Below are 19,995 nucleotides of genomic sequence, written 5' to 3'. Positions count from 1 at the left end.
ATGTCTCTTCTTCCACTGAGGAACCCTGTATCTTAATAACACCAATACTTATTCATCTGCCAAATTCCATTATTACATACAAAACAATTTCAGAATTATTTCAGCAATTCAAACTCAAAAGAATTCAGTGTTTTCCATGTATAACTAATTAGAACTAATTTTAAAAATACTTTTTTTAAAAAGTTCACTGTTTGTAATTCTTTCCTCAAACTTGTCCAAAACTGAACTTTCATACTCAATTAATGAGTACTGTAGTTTGAGTATTCCCCAAAAGTTGATGAATGAGTCTTCATCTGCAAGGAGGCACTATTAGGAGATGGAGCCTACTGGAAAGGTCCTTAGGTCACTGGGAGAGTGCTACTCAAAGGTATTAGGGGACCCTTCCTGTCTTCTCACTCTTTGTTCCTAGTTCAAGTTGTGAACACTTACTCCTATATGTATGTGCAGCCACCACTGTCATCAGCCCTGTGAAGTGTCAAAGTAAAGATTCAGCCTCAGCCAAGCCTATGCTGTACCTTTTGTATTTTGAACCTCCAAAACTATAATGTTAAATAAAACTTTCATCTTTATAAATTAGTTTCTGCAGGTTATTTTATTGTAGTAATACTAGGTAACTAATACACTGTGTTACAAATTACTTTGATTAGTTTTTTCCTACTCTATAGTGTGGTTATGTCATTCACTTGAATGACAGTAGAGTTGTTTCCATATGCTTTTAGTTTTAAGATGGTATGTTTTTTCTCCTTTCTTCCCATCTATTAGATTGATCTTATTTTGTTTCTGGTTACTTAAGACATAAAGCATGCTTCCAGAAATCAAAATATACATCAAGGTATACTCAGAAAAGTGTCACTCCCTTCCTGAATTAAAAGCATTTTACTAATCTGTAGAGTATATAAAGAACTCTAAAAGCTAAGCACCAAAAAAACAAATAACTGAATCAATAAATGGGCCAAGGACCTGAACAGACACTTCTCAGATATCAATCAACAAATATATGAAAAAGTGTTCAACATCTCTATCAATTAGAGAAATGCAAATCAAAACTACTCTAAGATTTCATCTCATCCCTGTCAGAGTGGTAGCTATTATGAATACAAACAACAATAAGTGTTGGCAAGGATGTGAGGAAAAAGGTATACTCATACATTGCTGGTGGGACTGCAAATTGGTGCAGCCAATTTGGAATATGGAAAGCAGCATGGAGATTTCTTGAAAAATTGGGAATGGAACCACCATGTGACCCAGCTATCCCTCTCCTTCGTCTATACCCAAATGACTTAAAAATAGCATACTACAGGGACACAGCCACATCAATATTTATAGGAGAACAATTCACAATACCTAAACTGTGGAACCAATCTAGATACCCTTCAATAGAAGAAAGGATTAAAAAAATGTGGCATATATACACAATAGAATATTACTCAGCAATAAAAGAGAATAGAACCCTGGCATTTGCAGGTAAATGGATGGAGTTAGAGAAGATAATGCTAGTGAAGTTAGCCAATCCCAAATAACCAAATGCTGAATGTTTTCTCTGATATAAGGAGACTGATTCACAGTGGGGTAGGGAGGGGGAGCATGGGAGGAATAGATGAACTCTAGATAGGGCAGAGGAGTGGAAGGGGAAGGGAGAGGGCATGGGGTTAGAAACGATGGTGGAATGTGATGGACATTATTATCCAAAGTACATGTACAAACTGGTGTGAATATACTTTGTATACAACCAGAGATATGAGAAAGTGTGCTTTATATGTGTAATAAGAATTGTAATGCATTCTGCTGTCATATATAAATTAAAAATAAATAAATAAAAATCGCTACAAATTTTTAAAAAATTGTAATGCATCCCGCTGTCATGCCTAAATTTAAAAAATCAATTTAAACAAGTATTTTTCCAAATGTCAATTCCTGGTTTTTATAATGTAATGATTATGTAAACTATTGTTGGGGGAAGGTGGGTATGTGTATGTGGGGATTCTCTGTAATAACTTAGTAATCTCTTATGAATTAAACTACTTATAAAAAGTTATATTTTTTGTGGATATATTAGATTCTTATGCCTGCTATCATAGTTACCACAGACTTGGTGACTTAAAACATCTTTCAGTTCTGAAGGTCAGAATTCCAACTAAAATTGAATTTTCCCAGTTTATAGGGGCCCTTCACATTCCTCAGCATGCGGCTATCTTCCATCTTCAAAGTTGACAATGGCCAGTTGAGTTTTCTTAAATCATATGACTCTGACACTGATTCCTATGCCCCCCTCCTTCATCTTTGAAGGCCGTTGTGAATATACTGGGCCTACATGATGTGGCATCTACCTAAAGCAACTGGACCCTTGAGCTAGATTTTGAAAAATAAACATTAGTTAGACAACATTAGCATTCAGTGTTGACAAAAGGTCATGTTTAAGGAAACAGAGGACTGTGGGAACAAAAGGCATTAACAGACTTAAAAGTAATTCTGCCAAGGACAAGTTCATGAGGAATTTGTATGCCATAAGTAGTAGTCCAGACTTTTCTTCATGAAGACTTTAGGAGGGAATTTGTTCCTAATTGAACTCTGTCCACCCCCAAACAAAAATAACCCATTCACATATAAAATTCCTAACATCATTTAGTATCAACTAAACTGTGAAGAAGGCAGGCATGCATTTGTAAGGGCACTCTACCCTAATTAGATTGGTAATATTTAATAATCAGCTTATATTATCAAAGGGAAAAATATACTTACTAACATAGGATAAATGTCAATTTTAAAATGCATTAGGGATAATATTATAGTGCTTAAAAAATCAATAGTGTAATACATAAGAATTATCCCATGCCTAACTGAGTTACTATATAAATTCATATTCTTAAATGTCACATGATTTAAATTCTACAAAATTATTACTCTGAAACTTTAAGAAATTGCATTGATGTTTTTTATTCCTAAGTAACAATGTCTGTCATTGTGTTTATGGCTACAGTTAACCAGAAATTCAATCTCTCAAGTCATAATCAGCTTTCTCTATAACCTTGAATTGTTTTTCTAGTCTTCGGTAGCCATCCATCCAGAACTGCACAATAACAGTAGAGAAGACAATATGAAAAACATTCCTGTGATAATTACTACAGATTTCACTACAATGGCACACACACACATCCTGCTGATTGCTCAAATAGTAAAAAAAATTCTGAAAAATTACTTCCTGATCTCAATTTTCTTGAGGGTTAGAGTGCTAAAATTCATTGCCTCAAACATTGACAAATGTATTTATTTCCTGTTTTGAAAGAAAGGGAAAAAACTACTTTTTCCCCAGAATTCTCATCTTTACTGAATAATAGTTACAAATAGAACATACAATAGTTACAAATAGCACAAACAGAACACTATATTTCAGCACTCAAATGGGTGAAGTGAGAAAGAAAATACCGTGCTTTTAATTCAGGATATTTTTCAGAAGGTCTTGCACAATCTGTAATAGTTCTTTTTGGTCAATCCATGACAGAGAATACAATGTAGAACTTGCTGGTCATGGCTTAATACAAGTGATGAAAGAGGAGATTTCTCCTTCATTCAACCAATATTTATTGAACATCTACTATATGCCATACCCTAGAATATAGCAGCAAACAAAGATAATATCACTACATTCACTTAATTCTTGTGCCATAGGAGTCTTATTAACGAAGTTGGGGCCTAATCCCACATGATGGAGATAAGGGCCTACTTTTTCTTCTATTAGACACAGGGTCTCTGGTTGTATTCCTAAATACTTGATCCATTTTGAGTTGAGTTTTGTGCATGGTAAGAGATAGGGGTTTAATTTCATTTTGTTGCATACGGATTTCCAGTTTTCCCAGCACCATTTGTTGCAAAGGCTATCTTTTCTCCAATGCATGTTCTTGGCGCCTTTGTCTAATATAATTGTAGTTTTATGAGTTAGTCTCTGTGTCCTCTATTTTGTACCACTGGTCTACCAGTCTGTTTTGGTGCCAATACCATGCTGTTTTTGTTACTATTGCTCTGCAGTATAGTTTAAGGTCTGGTATAGTGATGCAACCTGCTTCATTCTTCCTGCTAAGGATTGCTTTAGCTATTCTGGGTCTCTTCTTTTCCAGATAAATTTCATGATTGCATTTTCCATTTCTATGAGGAATGTCATTGGAATTTTGATTGGAATTGCATTAAATCTGTATAGTGCTTTTGAAGTATGGTCATTATGATAATATTAATTCTGCCTCTCCAAGAGCAAGGTAGATCTTTCCATCTTCTAAGGTCTTCTTTGATTTCTTTCTTTAATGCTCTGTAATTTTCATTATATAGATCTTTCACCTCTTTCATCAAGTTGATTCCCAAGTACTTTTTCTTTTTGAGGCTATTGAAAATGGGGTAGTTTTTCTCATTTCCCTTTCTGAGGATTTGTCACTGATACACAGAAATGCCTTTGATTTATGGGTGTTGATTTTATATTCTGCTACTTTGTTGAATTCATTTACTAATTCTAGAAATTTTCTGGTGAAACTTTTAGGGTCTTCCAGGTATAGAATAGTGCCAATTTGAGTTCTTCTTTTCCTATGCGTATCCCTTTAATTTCTTTCGTCTGTCTAATTGCTCTGGCCAGTGTTTCAAGAACTCTGTTAAATAGAAGTGGTGAAAGAGGGAATCCCTATCTTGTTCCAGTTTTGAGAGGAATGCCTTCAACTTTTCTCCATTTATAATGATGTTGGCCTGGGGCTTAGCATTGATAGCCTTTATGGTGTTGAGATATGTTCCTGTTATCCCTAGTTTTGCTAGTGTTTTGAACATAAAGGGGTGCTGTATTTTGTCAAATGCTTTTTCTGCATCTATTGAGATGATCATATGATTCCTATCTGTAAGTCTATTAATGTGATGAATCGCATTCACAGATCAACTAAAGATTTAAATATACTTTCATAATTATCATTAAGAGGCAATGTGTACTATTTGCTATAAAGTTAGCCTGCTATTTCCACATATGTGGCAAAGCTAAGTTAAAAAAAAAAAAAAGAAGTGTAGCTGTGGGGTTGGCCTGTAGCTCAGTGGCAGAGCACTTGCCTAGCATGTGTGAGGCACTGGGTTCGATCCTTAGCACCATATACAATAAAAAAAAAAAAGGCATTCTGTCTGTCTACAACTACAAGAAAATTTACAAAAAAAGAAGCGTAGCTGAACTAAGCAACTGAAAGGAGGTATTGTTTAATGGTTATGAACAAAGGCTGAAGTGTGACATTAATTAAATATATGTGCTAGGCATGGTGATGTATGCCTATAATTCCAGCTACTCAGGAAGCTGAGGTAGGAGGATTGCAAATTTGAGGCTTTGTCTCAAAAATTAAAAAATTTTAAAAGCGCTGGGGACATAGCTCAATGGTAGAGCACCCCTGGGTTTAAGCCCCAATAACCCCCCCCACACACACACACACAGAAAAAAGAAGAAAGAAAGAAAGATATAATGCACATATAAATAGAGCTTAGCAATTTGGGAATCTTTAAATATAAGAAGTCAATTGCCAAATATATATATGGTCACATAAAATCCAAGATCTTAAAAAAAAAAAAAATCCAAGATCTAAATATTTCCCAAACAGCAATTGTTAAAAGAACAACTCAACTAAAAATCTAAAACAGGTATAGTATATTTAATTCTTTCTTGTACATAGTAACTGCTTTTTGGGGGTCTGAGGGGAGGTCTAGGCTAATCATATCAGATTGCCCAGATTCCTAGTCTGTGCCCATTCTGATTGACCAGGTTTTTATCTAATTTTAATTCTAAATCAGGAAGCAAAGGAACCTGAGTAACAAACACTGGAGAAGGATAAGATAGACTAATTGGAGAATTATGTAAGAAATGAATAAGAGGGTAATGTCCTGGGCAGAAATAACTCTTTCAATTAAAATGTCTTCCTTTTTTTGGTCCCTTTCCTTCCTTCCTCTATTATTGAATCATGTTAAACTACTGAGATATATCATAAACTGCTTAATTCAAGAGATAAATATAAAGAAATCTGAAGCAGGCTCTTTTTTTCCTTTTTCTTTTTCCTTTCTGGTAATGGGGATTGAACCCAGGCCCCTGGAACATGCTAGGAAAGCACTCTATCACTAAGCTACATTGCTAGCCAAGTAATCAGTTTCTTTTTTAAAAATCAATCAATTAATTAATTTGTTCTAATTTGTTATACATGACAGCAGAATGCACTTCAGTTCATACTACACAAATGGAACACAAGTTTTCATTTCTCTGGTTGTACACAAAGTAGAGTCACACTATTCGTGTCTTCATACATGTACCTGGAGTAATGATGTCTCTCTTATTCTACCATCTTTCCTACCCCCATGTCCCTTCCCCTTTCTTCCCTTCCCTTCCCTATTCAATGTTCCTCCATTCCTCCCATCAATTTCTTAATAACATTCTATTTCCTATGGCTGGATTGAGAGACTTCATCAAACATCTTATTATTCCATTAAAGGCTTTTCATTACTTCCTGCTCTTTTGCATTATTTTTCTTCTGAGATACTCCTCTTACAATTTTATAGCTAGTAAGAGTTCTCCATTATTGCATTAGTTATATATAACATACTATAATTTAAAAAGACTACTTGCTTCTCTACTAGGCTAAAAGTACATCTGGAATAAGAGCTATGATTTGTTCATATTTATATTCCTAGTGACTAGTACAGGAATTGGCACATGGTAATAGGCTTTGAAAAAACTATACTTCTGCCATTATATAAGAAGGGGAGTTCAATAGAGACTTTGTGGTGTTTATTCTAAGAAATTAAATTGAACAGTCTTCTTTAGAGATCCCTAGGCTTCTGGAATAGAGTACACATGATATGCAGTTTCTTCAATAAACTGCTGTACAATGGGCTAGCAAGAAGATTTAATTTGTTTCAAATCCCTAAAGAATATTAGCTGATATTCAAGCTGTCAAAAAATAATTATCATAGATATAGTAAACCAAATTTCCTATTTCCATCTTTTCTACCTAGGGAACAATATGCCACTCATAGTGATAATCTTAAATTCTTGTGCAGTGAAATTCCCAAAGTATCTTTTCATAACCATAATTCATAGTATCAGAGGGGTTATAAAAGCCAATTCCTGTGAATACAAACTTAATTATTATTAAGAGAATTGCTACTTCATTTTTTCCCATTATAAATGACAATAAGACTAAAACAAGTAATAATGCTATCTGAACAAGCGAGAAAATTGAGACAACATATAAATGTTGTCCAGGAACTAGATTTTGACCCTTTAAGGAAAAAAAGACAAAAAACATTCTCCAGTTGAAACATTAATCAAATGGTTCAGAAACTTACCAATCAACTTATGCTTCTTAAAAAAGTACTAATTTTAAGGTAAATAGTTTTTGTAATCCTAAGCTTTCCTGTTAACTTCTAGCATATTTTCATCTTTCTATTTTAGGTACATATTATTTTTAAATATTTTTTAGTTGTAGATAGATACATAGCTTTATTTTATTTATTTATTTTTTTGGTGGTGCTGAGGATTGAACCCAGTGCCTCACACATGTTAGGCAAATGTTGTACCACTGAGCTATAATTCCAGTGCCAAAAGTACATAGGTACATAACACTTAAATAATTAGATAGTATTATAGATAGAAGTTTTTCCAGAGGAAGACAAATGTGAAAATATCAAAGATTTTACATTAAAATATTTAAAAGCAGAAATAACTTTTTGAATAGAAAGGTACTGCTGCAATCAATATTTTAAGGATTTTTATGTACAAAGTAGAAATAATGTTTGAAGGTAAAAATGCAAAAAAACCCCCACTTCAGGCTATTTTAATAATTTCAAAATAATATGTATTTAGTATCACAGAGAATTACTGGAGAATTATTGGCCCAATGGTAGCTAATGAAGAACTGGCTAAAATTATATGGCCACACAAAAACAAAGTAAGCATACACAAAAGAATCAACCCAGATGGTACAAAGACTAATATGATATAACTATGGAAATAGAGATAGATGATAGATGAAGGCCCAGACCATTTTTGTCAGTGATTTTAAAAATGTCTAATAAAGAGTATACTGTAAAAACTGGAGAATAAGTATTCGAAAACTAGTGTGTTTGCAATTAAAGTCCAAATTATAGGTGACCAGACATGACAAAGGATATCAAGAGAATCTTACAAAATCATTTAGGTCAGGGAGGGATATTGAAGTTAAATGGGTATGGATTAAAGTATCAGAGGGGCTATAAAAACCAATTCCTGTGAATACAAACTTAATAACATTAAAATACTGTTTATTGTACTTAAAACACAAATCTTTAGGCAATCAAAAACACTTTACACAGGCTTCCACAAGAAAACAAACAAGATGGTAAGCAAGAGATGAAGAAGATTAACAGAAAATTATGGGGAGTGAGGCTCAGAATAGTAGTATTCCACATAGCTGTTTCAGGCAAACAAAAACTTTTCAAATTGTGAAAAAAAATCATTATCATAACAATTCTAAGAGAGAAGAACAAAGGCAATGCTATCTCTACATTTAGACTTTTCATAGGAAAACAAGTCAAGGCTACAAAAGAATACTGAAGTCTTATCTGCTTCCTTTTTTGGCTTGGTAAATTCCACCACTACCACTTTACCCTAAACCCAGGAGGCGTACTCTGATAATGGTCTAATATTGGCCTTCAACAATGAACAGCCTAACCAAAAATGGTGATAAGAGAATGACCTAGCCAGAATTAGCATCACCACATGCTTTGGAAAAATAAAACTCTGCATATAGTGATTCATCTTTCTTTCTGTCTTCCTTCCTTATCTTTTTTCTAGTCTTTCTCTAAAAAAGAATTTAGAAAATATATATATATATATATATATATATATATATATATATATATATATATATATATCAAAAGGATAATTAAGTTCAAAATACTAGAGAGTAAAATAACTAAATTTGATCTTCAAATGAACAATCATCTTGTATTCTGGCACTCTTCATTTGTACCGATTTTTTGTTTGTTTGGTTGGTTTTTGCAGTACTTGGGATTGAACCCAGGGCCGTGTGCATGCCAGGCAAGAATTCTACTATTGAGCTTTATCCCCAGTCTCCAAAATACTTATGAGATATGATTACCATTTTTCATGGTGAGCATATTCATTTATTTATTCAATAAATATTAATGACTTTTGTGCCTAAAGCACTGTGCCAGATAGTAGACACATAATAAGGCAGTAGCTCTTGAAACTCATCATCTCATAAGGGGAAACTTCTTATAGATAAAAAGGGGGAAAGCACAGGATAGACTTTCCACACCATCTGAAAGATACCCAGGAATTAATATATACCAGCCCTAGACTGCCTACCTTTAGAATCTCTGTAATATGAGAAGGATAAAATCTGAAGCCATTGTATTTTTTTTATTCCCTCCCCCACTTATTTTGAATTAGCTTCCACATAACAGAGAGAACATTTGACATTTCACTTTTAGGACTGGCTTATTTCACTTAATATTACAGTCTCCAGTTTTATCCATTTAATGGCAAATGCCATGATGTTATTCTTCCTTGTGGCTGAATCATACATCATTTTGTGTATATACTATATTTTCTTTATCCATTCATCTGTCAAAGGCCCCTAGGTTGATCACACAAATGGTCAACACATACATGAAAAAATGTTCAACATCTGTAGCAATCACAGAAATGCAAATCAAAGTTACTTTGAGAGTTCATCTCACTCCAGTCAGAATGGCAATTATTAAGACCATAAATAAGAATAAAGGTTGGCAAAGACATGGGGGAAAGGTATACTCATATATTGTTGGTAGAACTACAAATCAGTACAACCACTCTGGAAAGTAGTACAAAGATCCCTCAAAAGACTAAGAGTGAAACCACCAAATGCACCAGCTATTCCACTCCTCAGTATATGTCCAAAAGATTTTAAATCAGTATACTAAAATGATGCAGTCACATCAATGTTTATGGAAGCACAATTCACAATAGCTAAACCATTGTATTTTAAAAGTTTATGTTAATTTAAGGAAAGTTACACATAAAGAAGCAGTTTTACAGTTTAAGTTTTTGTTCACACAGTTTTTGTTCACAGAAAAGCACACCAAATTAATGACTTAATGAATTATCTTATAAACACTATCTATATCAAGAAATAGAACTCTGTCACCAACTCCAAAAGCCTCTTTCAATTGCTTCCCAATCATAACCCCTCTGTTGCCATAAGTAGACTTGTGCTTAACCACTTTCCTAAAATTTCCTACAGGCAGTTTTATTATCCAAAAGTACATTCTTAGGCACTACAATTCAGTCTTACTCTATTTAAAAAACTGTGTATCTTTTAAAGCTCTTTTATACTAGAGGTTCTTCTTCCATTTTTTTCTTTATAATTTATTTGTTAAAAAACCCGGGGCAAAATGAATTAGAGAAGGGAAAACAACAACAACAAAACCCAGGGCAGTTGAATGATAGTTTTGATAATTAAATTCTTTGGTACAATGCAATGTGGTCTTCTACCTTCTGTCATTTCTTGTCATGAGATTCTGGTAATTCCTTGTGTAGTGTGTAGCAAGAATAGGCACTTAATATCTGTTAATTTCTTTTTATGATGCTTAGATCACACATGTTGATGCTTAGATCTTCATTTATTGAGAGCTGAAAATGATGATACTCCATCATTTTCCACATTTATTAATTATAATACAATTATCCTCATCTACTATTAGGTTACCATGACTTTTTTCTTTTATTGATAAGTTTTCAAGATAACAAACTGGTTCCCTGTCATATTCTTAGGTGACAAATCCTTTTCAATATTAAGAATTCAAGCAATTCAAAATATTGGCTGGGTTTCAACTGCAATTATAATACCATCTTAGATCAAGCCTCTTTTTTTAGGGAGAGGGTGCTGATGATTGAACTCAGGGGCACTCAACCACTGAGCCACATCCCCAGCCCTATTCTGTATTTTATTTAGAGTTGCTTAGTGCCTTGCTTTTGCTGAGGTGGCTTTGAACTCTTGATCCTCCTGCCTCAGCCTCCTGAGTTGCTGGGATTACAGGTGTGTGCCACAGCTCCTGGCTTAGATCAAGCCTCTTTGGGATGGCTCCTTAGTGGGGAATGAAGGGGGAAAGAAAGGGAGGTATGGGGGAACAAAACTAACTAAATTATAAACCATCATTAATATATAACCTAAAACAATTTCACTGCCCAATAAAAATCCTGTACCCATTAGCAGTCATTTCCATTGCCTCCTTATTCCAGCCCCTGGTAACTACTAGTCTACTTTCTGTCTATATAGATTTGCCTATTCTGGACATTTCATATAGAATCATATAATATGTGGTCTTTATATTTGGCTTCTTTCACTTGACATGTTTTCAAGATTCATCAACATGATAATAGGTGTCAAAAATACTTCATTACTTTTTATGGCTAAATAAGTTTCAAATGTGTGGATATTGTTTATCCCAGCCCTTTTTATTTTTTGTTTTGAAACAGAGTCTCATTAAGTTGCTGAAGCTGAATTTGAACTTGTAATTCTCCAACCTCCTACACTGCTAGAATTACAAACATGAGCCACCATGTCTGGCTTGTTTCCATTTTTGCCTATTATGTATTAATGTTGCTAAGGATATTCATATACAAGTTTTTGAATGAGTATGTTTTCACTTTTCTTTTAGAATTTTTTGATACTTTTATGGGAGGAGGGGTGCTGTGGCACTCTACCCCTGACCTATATCCCCAGCCCTTCATCTTTTTTATTTTGAGACAGGGCCTTAAATTGCTGAGTCTAGCCTCAAACTTGGATTCCACCTGCCTTGGTCTCCCAAATTGCTGGGATTACAGGCATGCATCATCACATCTGGATAGAATTTATATATTCTGACACACATCAACACCTGAAAACCCATCAGTACAATCAAGATTACGAATACAAATTTCATTCAAAAATCTTCTGTATGTCCCTTTGTAATTTTTCTCTTTCTATTTACAAGGCAACCAGAGACCTGTTTCTGTCACCACAGATTAGACTGTACATTTTAGAACAGAGACTGACTTGTAAAGTATGAATTCTGTTTTGTCTGGTGGTTTTCAATCAACATAATTATTTTCAGGTTATACTATGTGGCTGCATATATTAATAATTCATTCTTTCCTTTGCATTGGCATTTCACTGAATGGATACACTGCAGATTTTTTTATATCTATTTCCATTCTTAATTATCCATTACCACTGGTGAACTTTGAACTTGTTTCCAATTTTCTACTACCACAAAGAAAATGACTATGAACATTCACGTGCAAATACTTTTAAGGACATGTACATTTTTCTTAGGTAAATACCTAGGAGTAGAAAGATCATATGGTTTAGCTTTTAAAAAAAAAAAAAAAGTAAAACCATGTTCCAGGTAACTATGCCACTTAACATTCCTAATAGCAATGAATAATGGTTCCAATTCTTCTGTATCTTCTCCAATACTGAAGTAAATCTCTGAAAAGCTTGAACACTGGATATGCCTCTTTCTTCCTCTTGAGGTAAAAGCCTCAAATTGTGTGAATTTTTACAAAGGCACAAAGCTATGTAAGCCATAGCAAGAATCCCCCTATGCTCTTTATTGTTCTCAGATGCTTCCAGATATCCACACATGCCAGTTCTTACGCTACCAATGAAGTGACACAGAAACAAGTCCCTCAGGCAGCCTCCTCCAAGACCAGTACTTGGGAAGCAAGCTCTATACTCTTCTCCTGTCCCACTTGCAAGCAGGGAAATATTTAATAGTTTGTTTTATATATTATTGATTAATGTCAGATGATATAAACTTAAAAAAAAAAATCTTCTTCATGGGCTTCTATAAGAAGACGTTGAAAATGGGAGAAAAGACATACCTAACTGCTGGAACAGAAGAGCCACACTAGTGCCTGTGACAGGAAGACTATCATGTAAAGGAGTCTGAATCAGCTGTCTATCTCCTGCACCCAAGGAAAACAGCTTCTGCAGAATTGGAGAAACACACAAATACAAATTGATTTCTGATATTTTCTAAAAATAAAAATCCCCCTGAAGTTCAATTTTAGAGCAAATGACCACATAAGAGCCAATTAATAGATGCAAAGGGCAATAACATATAAATTAAAACATTCAAGATACTTTGTGTATAACTAAAAATGGTATGAGAAAATTGTTAAAAGTTCAAATTTAGTAAAAATGAGACAGAAATATCACTGACAATCATCACTGACTAAAAAATAAAAGTGTTTGGAATAATCATACTTGTTTTTTTGTACATTCTGACACACATCAGCACCCGAAAAACCATCAGCACAATCAAGATTATGAATACAAATTTCATTCAAAAATTTTCTGTATGTCTCTTTGTAATCTTTCTTAACAACAACTTTAGTTGTTGTCATAAGACAATTCTGCTTCTTTAAAGTTTAGGTCATCTGTGACCAAACTCACATTTAATATTCTGCCCTTATAATAGAGATGAAGAAGAGAGTAGGAGGGGGACAAAAAGAGGGAGACAATTTAAGACAAAAGATACCAGGAAAAGACAGAGGACAATTAAAAGACAAAGGGCAAGTAAAAAAAAAAGGATTCCAATTTCACTATACATAACATCTTAATCACACTGAGCACAAACAGTGTGATTTTTAGCAGGTTTCCCCAATAATATATAAGCAGCAGCAAAAATAAATGTTCAAGTAATCATTTTTAGGGTTTAAGGAAAAGAGTATATTCTTTTTGTTTGGATGCTGGGGATTGAATCTGGGGCCTCATGCATGCTAAGCACACACTCTACCACTGAGCTACATTCCATAACCCAAGGTTTATTCTTTGAAATGTATGATTGCTGCTGGGCTTGGTGGTGCACACCTATAATCCCAGCGGCTTGGGAGACTGAGGCAGGAAGATTGCAGGTTCAAAGCCTGCCTTAGTAACTTAGAAAGGTTCTATGCAATTTAGGAGACCCTGTCTCAAAATTAAAAAAGAGGCTGGGGATGTGATTTGGTTCAATCCCCAGTACCCCCCCCCCAAAAAAAAGCATGGTTATTACAAATGTAATAAATAAATCATAACTGTTAAAATTCTACTTCAGAGACATAGAAAAAAATCTCAAGACATACAGACTAAAGAAATCTATGCAGAAGTAGTTATAATATTACAAAGATTATTAACTCAAACGTTCTTTAAGTTAATAATGAGTTATACACAAAAGTAAGAAAGGTAGAAAGAGCATATTTAAGAGTTCAGCCTAAAAACTATATGCCCCCCAAAATATAAACTAGAGTTCAAGTTACACAAAATCTGACTAATAATTATACTATGTGAAAGGTGAACCCTGTGTTAAAATTACCTCATGGCCTAAGAAAATAATGAAATCCTGAGTATTTAGGAGGAGACTATAGAGACAATGCTTAACTAAACTCGGATGCTCATTAAAATAAAAATATTTGAAGACTTCTTTCTTTTCCTTTCTTCAAAAACTAAATTAACTGGAGGGGAAGTGGAACAGTCTCCATCTTCCTTCTATTCTATTTACCTGAGACCCTCCAGCTGCTGGAACAAGGCAGGCACAAAGGTTTGCAATGAGACTTTCCAAGGAGACATTCAAACTATCCACATACACAGTATAGATCAAACCCAGGCAAGCCTGCAAAGGGAAAGATACATGTAGTTACGTCATGGAAAAAGTTCAAGAAACAAATAGTCATGACATTAGCTTCTACAAAAACTTTTCTTTAAACCAAGTAAGGTATAGTCTACAATGAATGTGAAATAAATTTAAGCAGCAAATATTATTAAAGTTTATTAAATTTCCTTCTAGGACCAGAACCTCTAAATGAGCTTCTGGCATGAGTTTATAGAAAGCAGAAAGCCCAATTTATAAAACAGGTGTCTTATCTATACTCAGATAACTACTCTAGACAATTTGCAGGGCTAACACTGTTTTTGCCATACTGTTTTAACTAGTTATTTCAACTTACTTTGTGAAACTCCAGACTTCAAGATAAAATTTAGAGATTTTGTCTTGCTTTATATTCATTATTAATCCAGAACATTTATTCAATGGAAATTTTAATGTATAAGAATTTTTTTATTAGTTGCTCAAGACAATACAATGATCTTGACATATCATACATTTGATTCAAATAGGGTATGAATTCTCATTTTTCCACATGTACAGATTGCAGGATCACATTGGTTATACATCCATGTGTATACATATAGCAATCCTAGTGTCAGTTGTATTCTATACGCAAGATATAATTAACACTTTAAGTTCAGCAGAAAGTAGGTGGTAAAATGAAAGATAAAATGTGATCTTTATAAATCTTTCAATTTACTGAAATGTGTGACCAAAAAGTTAATAATTAGGAGTTACTGATTGTCACTCAAATCTTAACACTAAGTTAATTTTTGTAGAATATATAATCTCACCTTCTGGAAGAGTTTTTCAGAAGTTACATATTACTATACATATTTATTAAAGATTAAATTTTCTTCTTACATTTGAAAATTCTGAGTATCTAAAAAATCTGGAAACAATACTTTAAAGGTGCACTGGCAGTAGTATGATCAAAATTAACTGAAATATCAAGTAATTTTACTTATTTCAACTCAATTCCTAATAAACTGAATAAACATATACAAGGTTGTTAAATTATTAATGCATTTTAAATTTTCTACAGATATACAAATTATTTCCTTAGGATTTCTACATTTTGGCTTGATTAACGTGGAACCTGTTTTAAACAAACATTATATCCTTAGAAGTGCAGTCACATTAACTTACTCAGGTATTCCTTTGATCCAACATGAATTTATTTATTCTGTTCACTCTAATCCATGAATCACTAAATCAATCTAACAATATTTTTGATACAAATAACTTGTTGCCATGGTTCATTCAAAACAGATTTTACTCAATGATATAAATTAATAACAATAACTAGGAGTTCTTTACCCTAAAAATTTCTGGATAATCTAATCTGGATACCAACACCAGGCTTTTGGGAGCAAATACTTCTGCAGGCTGAATTAAACCAGCTACTTCCTCTTCACCTTCAATCTCTTCCTTCTTTGTTCCCTAGAAAAAGCAACATTGCAATCAACAGAATTTTCTTAGTTCATTATTCATAAAAGTTAGATGTTGCACACACCTTCCAAATAATTTATAAGAATCCAAAATTAATTACAAATAGTTTATATAATTCACAAAGAAATTATAAAGTAAGAGATAGTTATTTCATTTTTGAAAAGCTCCAGATTCTCCTTCCTTCCTCCCTCCCTCCCTCCCTAAGACAGGGTCTTCAGTCTCCCTGACTGGTCTATTACGCCTGAGCTCCAGCAATCCTCCTTCCTCAGCCTCCCAAGTAGCTGGGATTATAGGTCTGTGTGTTGGCCTTCTGCATTTCCTTTTTCAGATGTCAGTAATAAAAACTGAATAAGATGAGTTGAAATTATTTTAAGTAGTACCCAAACAATTAAAAACGACTTTCACATAAATGGGACGTCAGCTTTCAAGAGAAGAAAAAAATCTTTTTTAGAAATAAGGCATTCGTTTTTGCTTTTATTTTTCAGCTTGGCCCAATCTTTCAAATGAGAATTCTAAGGCTTACAGAATATTCAGTGCTCTTGGGAGTAAAGAGCAATGAGCTCTAAATTGCTTTTGCACATAAACAACAGTGTTAATATTTGGAGAGAACATGTTTGTGCAGAAAATAAGTTTCAGAATGTACTTAATGCCATAGAAATGCATGTTTATAAATGGCTAAAATGGTAAATCGCAGGTAGATTTTAACTCAATAAAAAAGAAAGTCCTAAACAATAATAAAACAACAATTAAAAAATCTATTTCCAGATGGGAAAGTAGCTCAGTGGTAGGTGTGCTTGCCTCCCTTGCACAGCAAGCCCTGGGTTCATTGCCCAGTACTAAAAAATGAAAACAAAAATCCATAAATAAACAAAAAACCCCCTAAGTTTTAATGACTCAATACTGATCAATAAACTTGGAAAAATAGTACTCTCATTTTTGACTCAACAAATATTTGCCGTGTACCTGTTGTTCAATAGTACTCAATCACAGTGAAAGTTTTATGAAATGTAAGGGGCAAGGCAGTAAAGCATTCAGATTTAATACTAGATGCTCTAAGATTCTCGGACATTTTCCCTAAATAGAATTACTTTCTTACTCCTTTATACGAATCAAAGGTCCATCTTAACATTTACTTTCCTCCCTGAAGCCCTTCTTTCCTATTTTTTTCTTTCTCTTACTTTCCAGCATCATTCACCAATATATAAGACTTGCTTATATATATTTCTTCTGCCAACCTTTCCCCAAAATGCCACAAAATGCTATATCTAGCTGCCTCCAGTTAATGATAAGCAGACATCACAAACATCCAAAACACAGCTCCAATCTTTCTCCCTAAACTTATCCTCCTTCAGCTGTCCATCAATTAATGGCAATTCTTTTTTTCACTAGGCAAACCAAAAGTCCTGATTTCCCTCTTTCATAGACCATATCCAACTGTCAAGAAATCCTGATTTCTCACCACCTCCATTGCTACCACAATACTTGGAACTACCACTATCTTTTGTCTGGATTATTACAACAGCCTCCCTTCATTTCCTTTATTCTTCTTTTAAAAAAATATTTATTTTTTAGTTGTAGTTGGATGAAATGCCTTTATTTTATTTATCTTAATGGGGCGCTAAGAATCGAACCCAGGGGCAAGTGCTCTACCACTGAGCCACAACCCCAGCAGTCACATTAACTTACTTTATTCTTTAACTCTTCTTTGTTTCCTTGCTGCCTACAAACACATCAGGCATGTACCCATCTACAAATTTATGGACTTGCTTGTTCTTTGCCTGAATACTTTTTTCTGATATCTTAATGGTTATGTCCCTCATCTCCTTCATTTAGACTTTTTTTCTGATGAGACTTTGGTGACCAATGGACTAGAAAATGCAATGCCCTAAAACTCTGATATCCTATTTTCCTTCTTTATTTTTCTCCATGGTACTCATCACTAAACAACATATTATCCATTTTATTTATCTTGGGTTTTGATTTGTCTGTTTCCCCCACTAGAATATGTTCCCTAAAAGATGGGACTTCTGTTTTTTTTGTTGTTGTTGTTGTTGTTCAACAGTGACTTCTGGGGGCTGGAGATGTGGCTCAAGCGGTAGCGCGCTCGCCTGGCATGCGTGCGGCCCGGGTTCAATCCTCAGCACCACATACAAATAAAGATGTTGTGTCCACCAAAAACTAAAAAATAAATATTAAAAAATTCTCTCTCTCTAAAAAAAAAAAAAAAAAAAGTGACTTCTGACTTCCTAAATAGAGACTGGGTTCACCACTGATACTTACTATTTGTTCAGTGCATAAATGTAGGAATACTTTTCTTGGAACAGTTTTCTGCATATTTTACCAAGGGAAGTCTTTTTCTCCTTACTTACTGAGGCCAAGAACTATATTTTCATTTGCCTTTAGAATCTATTTAGTCTTGAATAGAATGCAATATAACCAAGACTTAACTGTTCATAGAATATACATAACCAAAGATAACTTTCTGTATATATAATAAGGCCCATCTACTCTTGAAAGATTTTCATTTGTTACAAATCAAAAACTAAAATTAGGTTGGTTGTTTTCTGGAATCCTTAGAAATAATAAACATGTGATGAGTATGAATTAACCAAAGATTTCCACACTTAATGAATCATATTCTTCATGGATTACAAACAAACTCAACATGACAAAAGGATGACTGAAATTCCTGGAAGAGAAAAACTTACCCACATTTTTATGAGACTGATAAATGCCCTAGAGTACCATTAAAAGACAGCCTGAAGAGCAGATGACCATTTCAATAAATAACCATTAGCCTACTTTGACCAAAACAAAATAGAACATCTTGTCATTTCTTAAAGCTGCTCTTTAAACACTCCACAAAAAGGAATAATTATTTTAAAAAAAGGTCCAATACACTATAACTCAATATTAAGTAAAAATAATTCCACTTTTATATTACTTTTTATTATAGATGTTGACTTTTACTTGTAAATCCTAAAATTATTTTTGTTTCTAATAATTCTCCTACAAGAATACAATGTCTAAAATATAAGAGAAAAATTCATGCTCCTACTTTTCAAAGCAAAATTATAGTGTTGTGATAAAAGAAACAACCCAGAAAGTTGTTAGATAAAATAAAGTTTGTTCCAAGAGATGATAAGGTGATGTTTTGAATCAAAATTTTCCAGAAAGGATTTATCATATAAGTGTACTACTGTCTCTTCTACATAGTTGCCAGATTGTTTTATATAATAATTACATAATGATACTGGCTTTATTTGATGTATGTTTTACAGTGGCAGGCTTTTGCATTGAAAATATGTGAAAAACTTAAAAATAAGCAGGGAAATTCAAAACAGTCGATGAATTTAAGAGATGTTAAGATAATGCTTTGAAATTTAATATTTTATAGTATAAATCATTTTTACTTATTATCCAGTTTAGTAATATTTATAAACCCTTCTTCTAAGATTATTCTTGGCTTTTAGTAGACCCTATTAAATACAATTTTACTTTACATGCTGTTTACTGAATTATCTCACATTGACTTCAAAGGTCACCTTATCTCTGATTCATATCATAACCACATGCCACATCTTGCTCCTTTGGAGTATCTTTGACTACAATTGTTACAGTGAACTACATCTGCTAGAGAGATTCCGAGCCTCTGTGTAGTTCATATTGGTAGAGTTGATAGTCCCAGTGCTTCCATATATGGGCTACAAGAGTAACGCACCATATTGATCTACCCCCAAAGTGCTATTACCTTTCAAACATGTTTGAAATAAAATGCTGAAAGTACTAGAGGGTGATTTTTTTTAATTGTAGATGGACACAATACCTTTATTTTATTTATTTTTATGTGTTGCTGAGGATGGAACCCAGGGCCTTGCA

The 19,995-nt window shown here is 33.6% G+C and overlaps 1 protein-coding gene across 2 annotated transcripts in view; it reads right to left on the bottom strand.

Annotated features, from left to right (window-relative positions):
- Sbf2 (SET binding factor 2) overlaps positions 1–19,995 on the bottom strand; it is a 426,994-nt gene that overhangs the window by 206,117 nt on the left and 200,882 nt on the right. For both annotated transcript variants that reach the window (XM_046438075.1, XM_046438076.1), the window contains exons 4-6: positions 15,985–16,107; positions 14,560–14,670; positions 12,902–13,007 (exon numbers count right to left, since the gene is read on the bottom strand). In XM_046438075.1, the coding sequence (XP_046294031.1) occupies positions 12,902–13,007; positions 14,560–14,670; positions 15,985–16,107 (340 nt within the window). The remainder of the gene's footprint in view (positions 1–12,901; positions 13,008–14,559; positions 14,671–15,984; positions 16,108–19,995) is intronic.

The sequence above is a fragment of the Marmota monax genome, unplaced genomic scaffold (assembly GCF_021218885.2).
Source record: "Marmota monax isolate L192 unplaced genomic scaffold, Marmota_monax_Labrador192_F-V1.1 WCK01_AAM20220418_F8-fsc00061, whole genome shotgun sequence".
Classification (NCBI taxonomy): Eukaryota; Metazoa; Chordata; class Mammalia; order Rodentia; family Sciuridae; genus Marmota; species Marmota monax.
The sequence above is the reverse complement of the archived record's forward strand: the minus strand, read 5'-3'. Positions and strand labels throughout refer to the sequence as shown.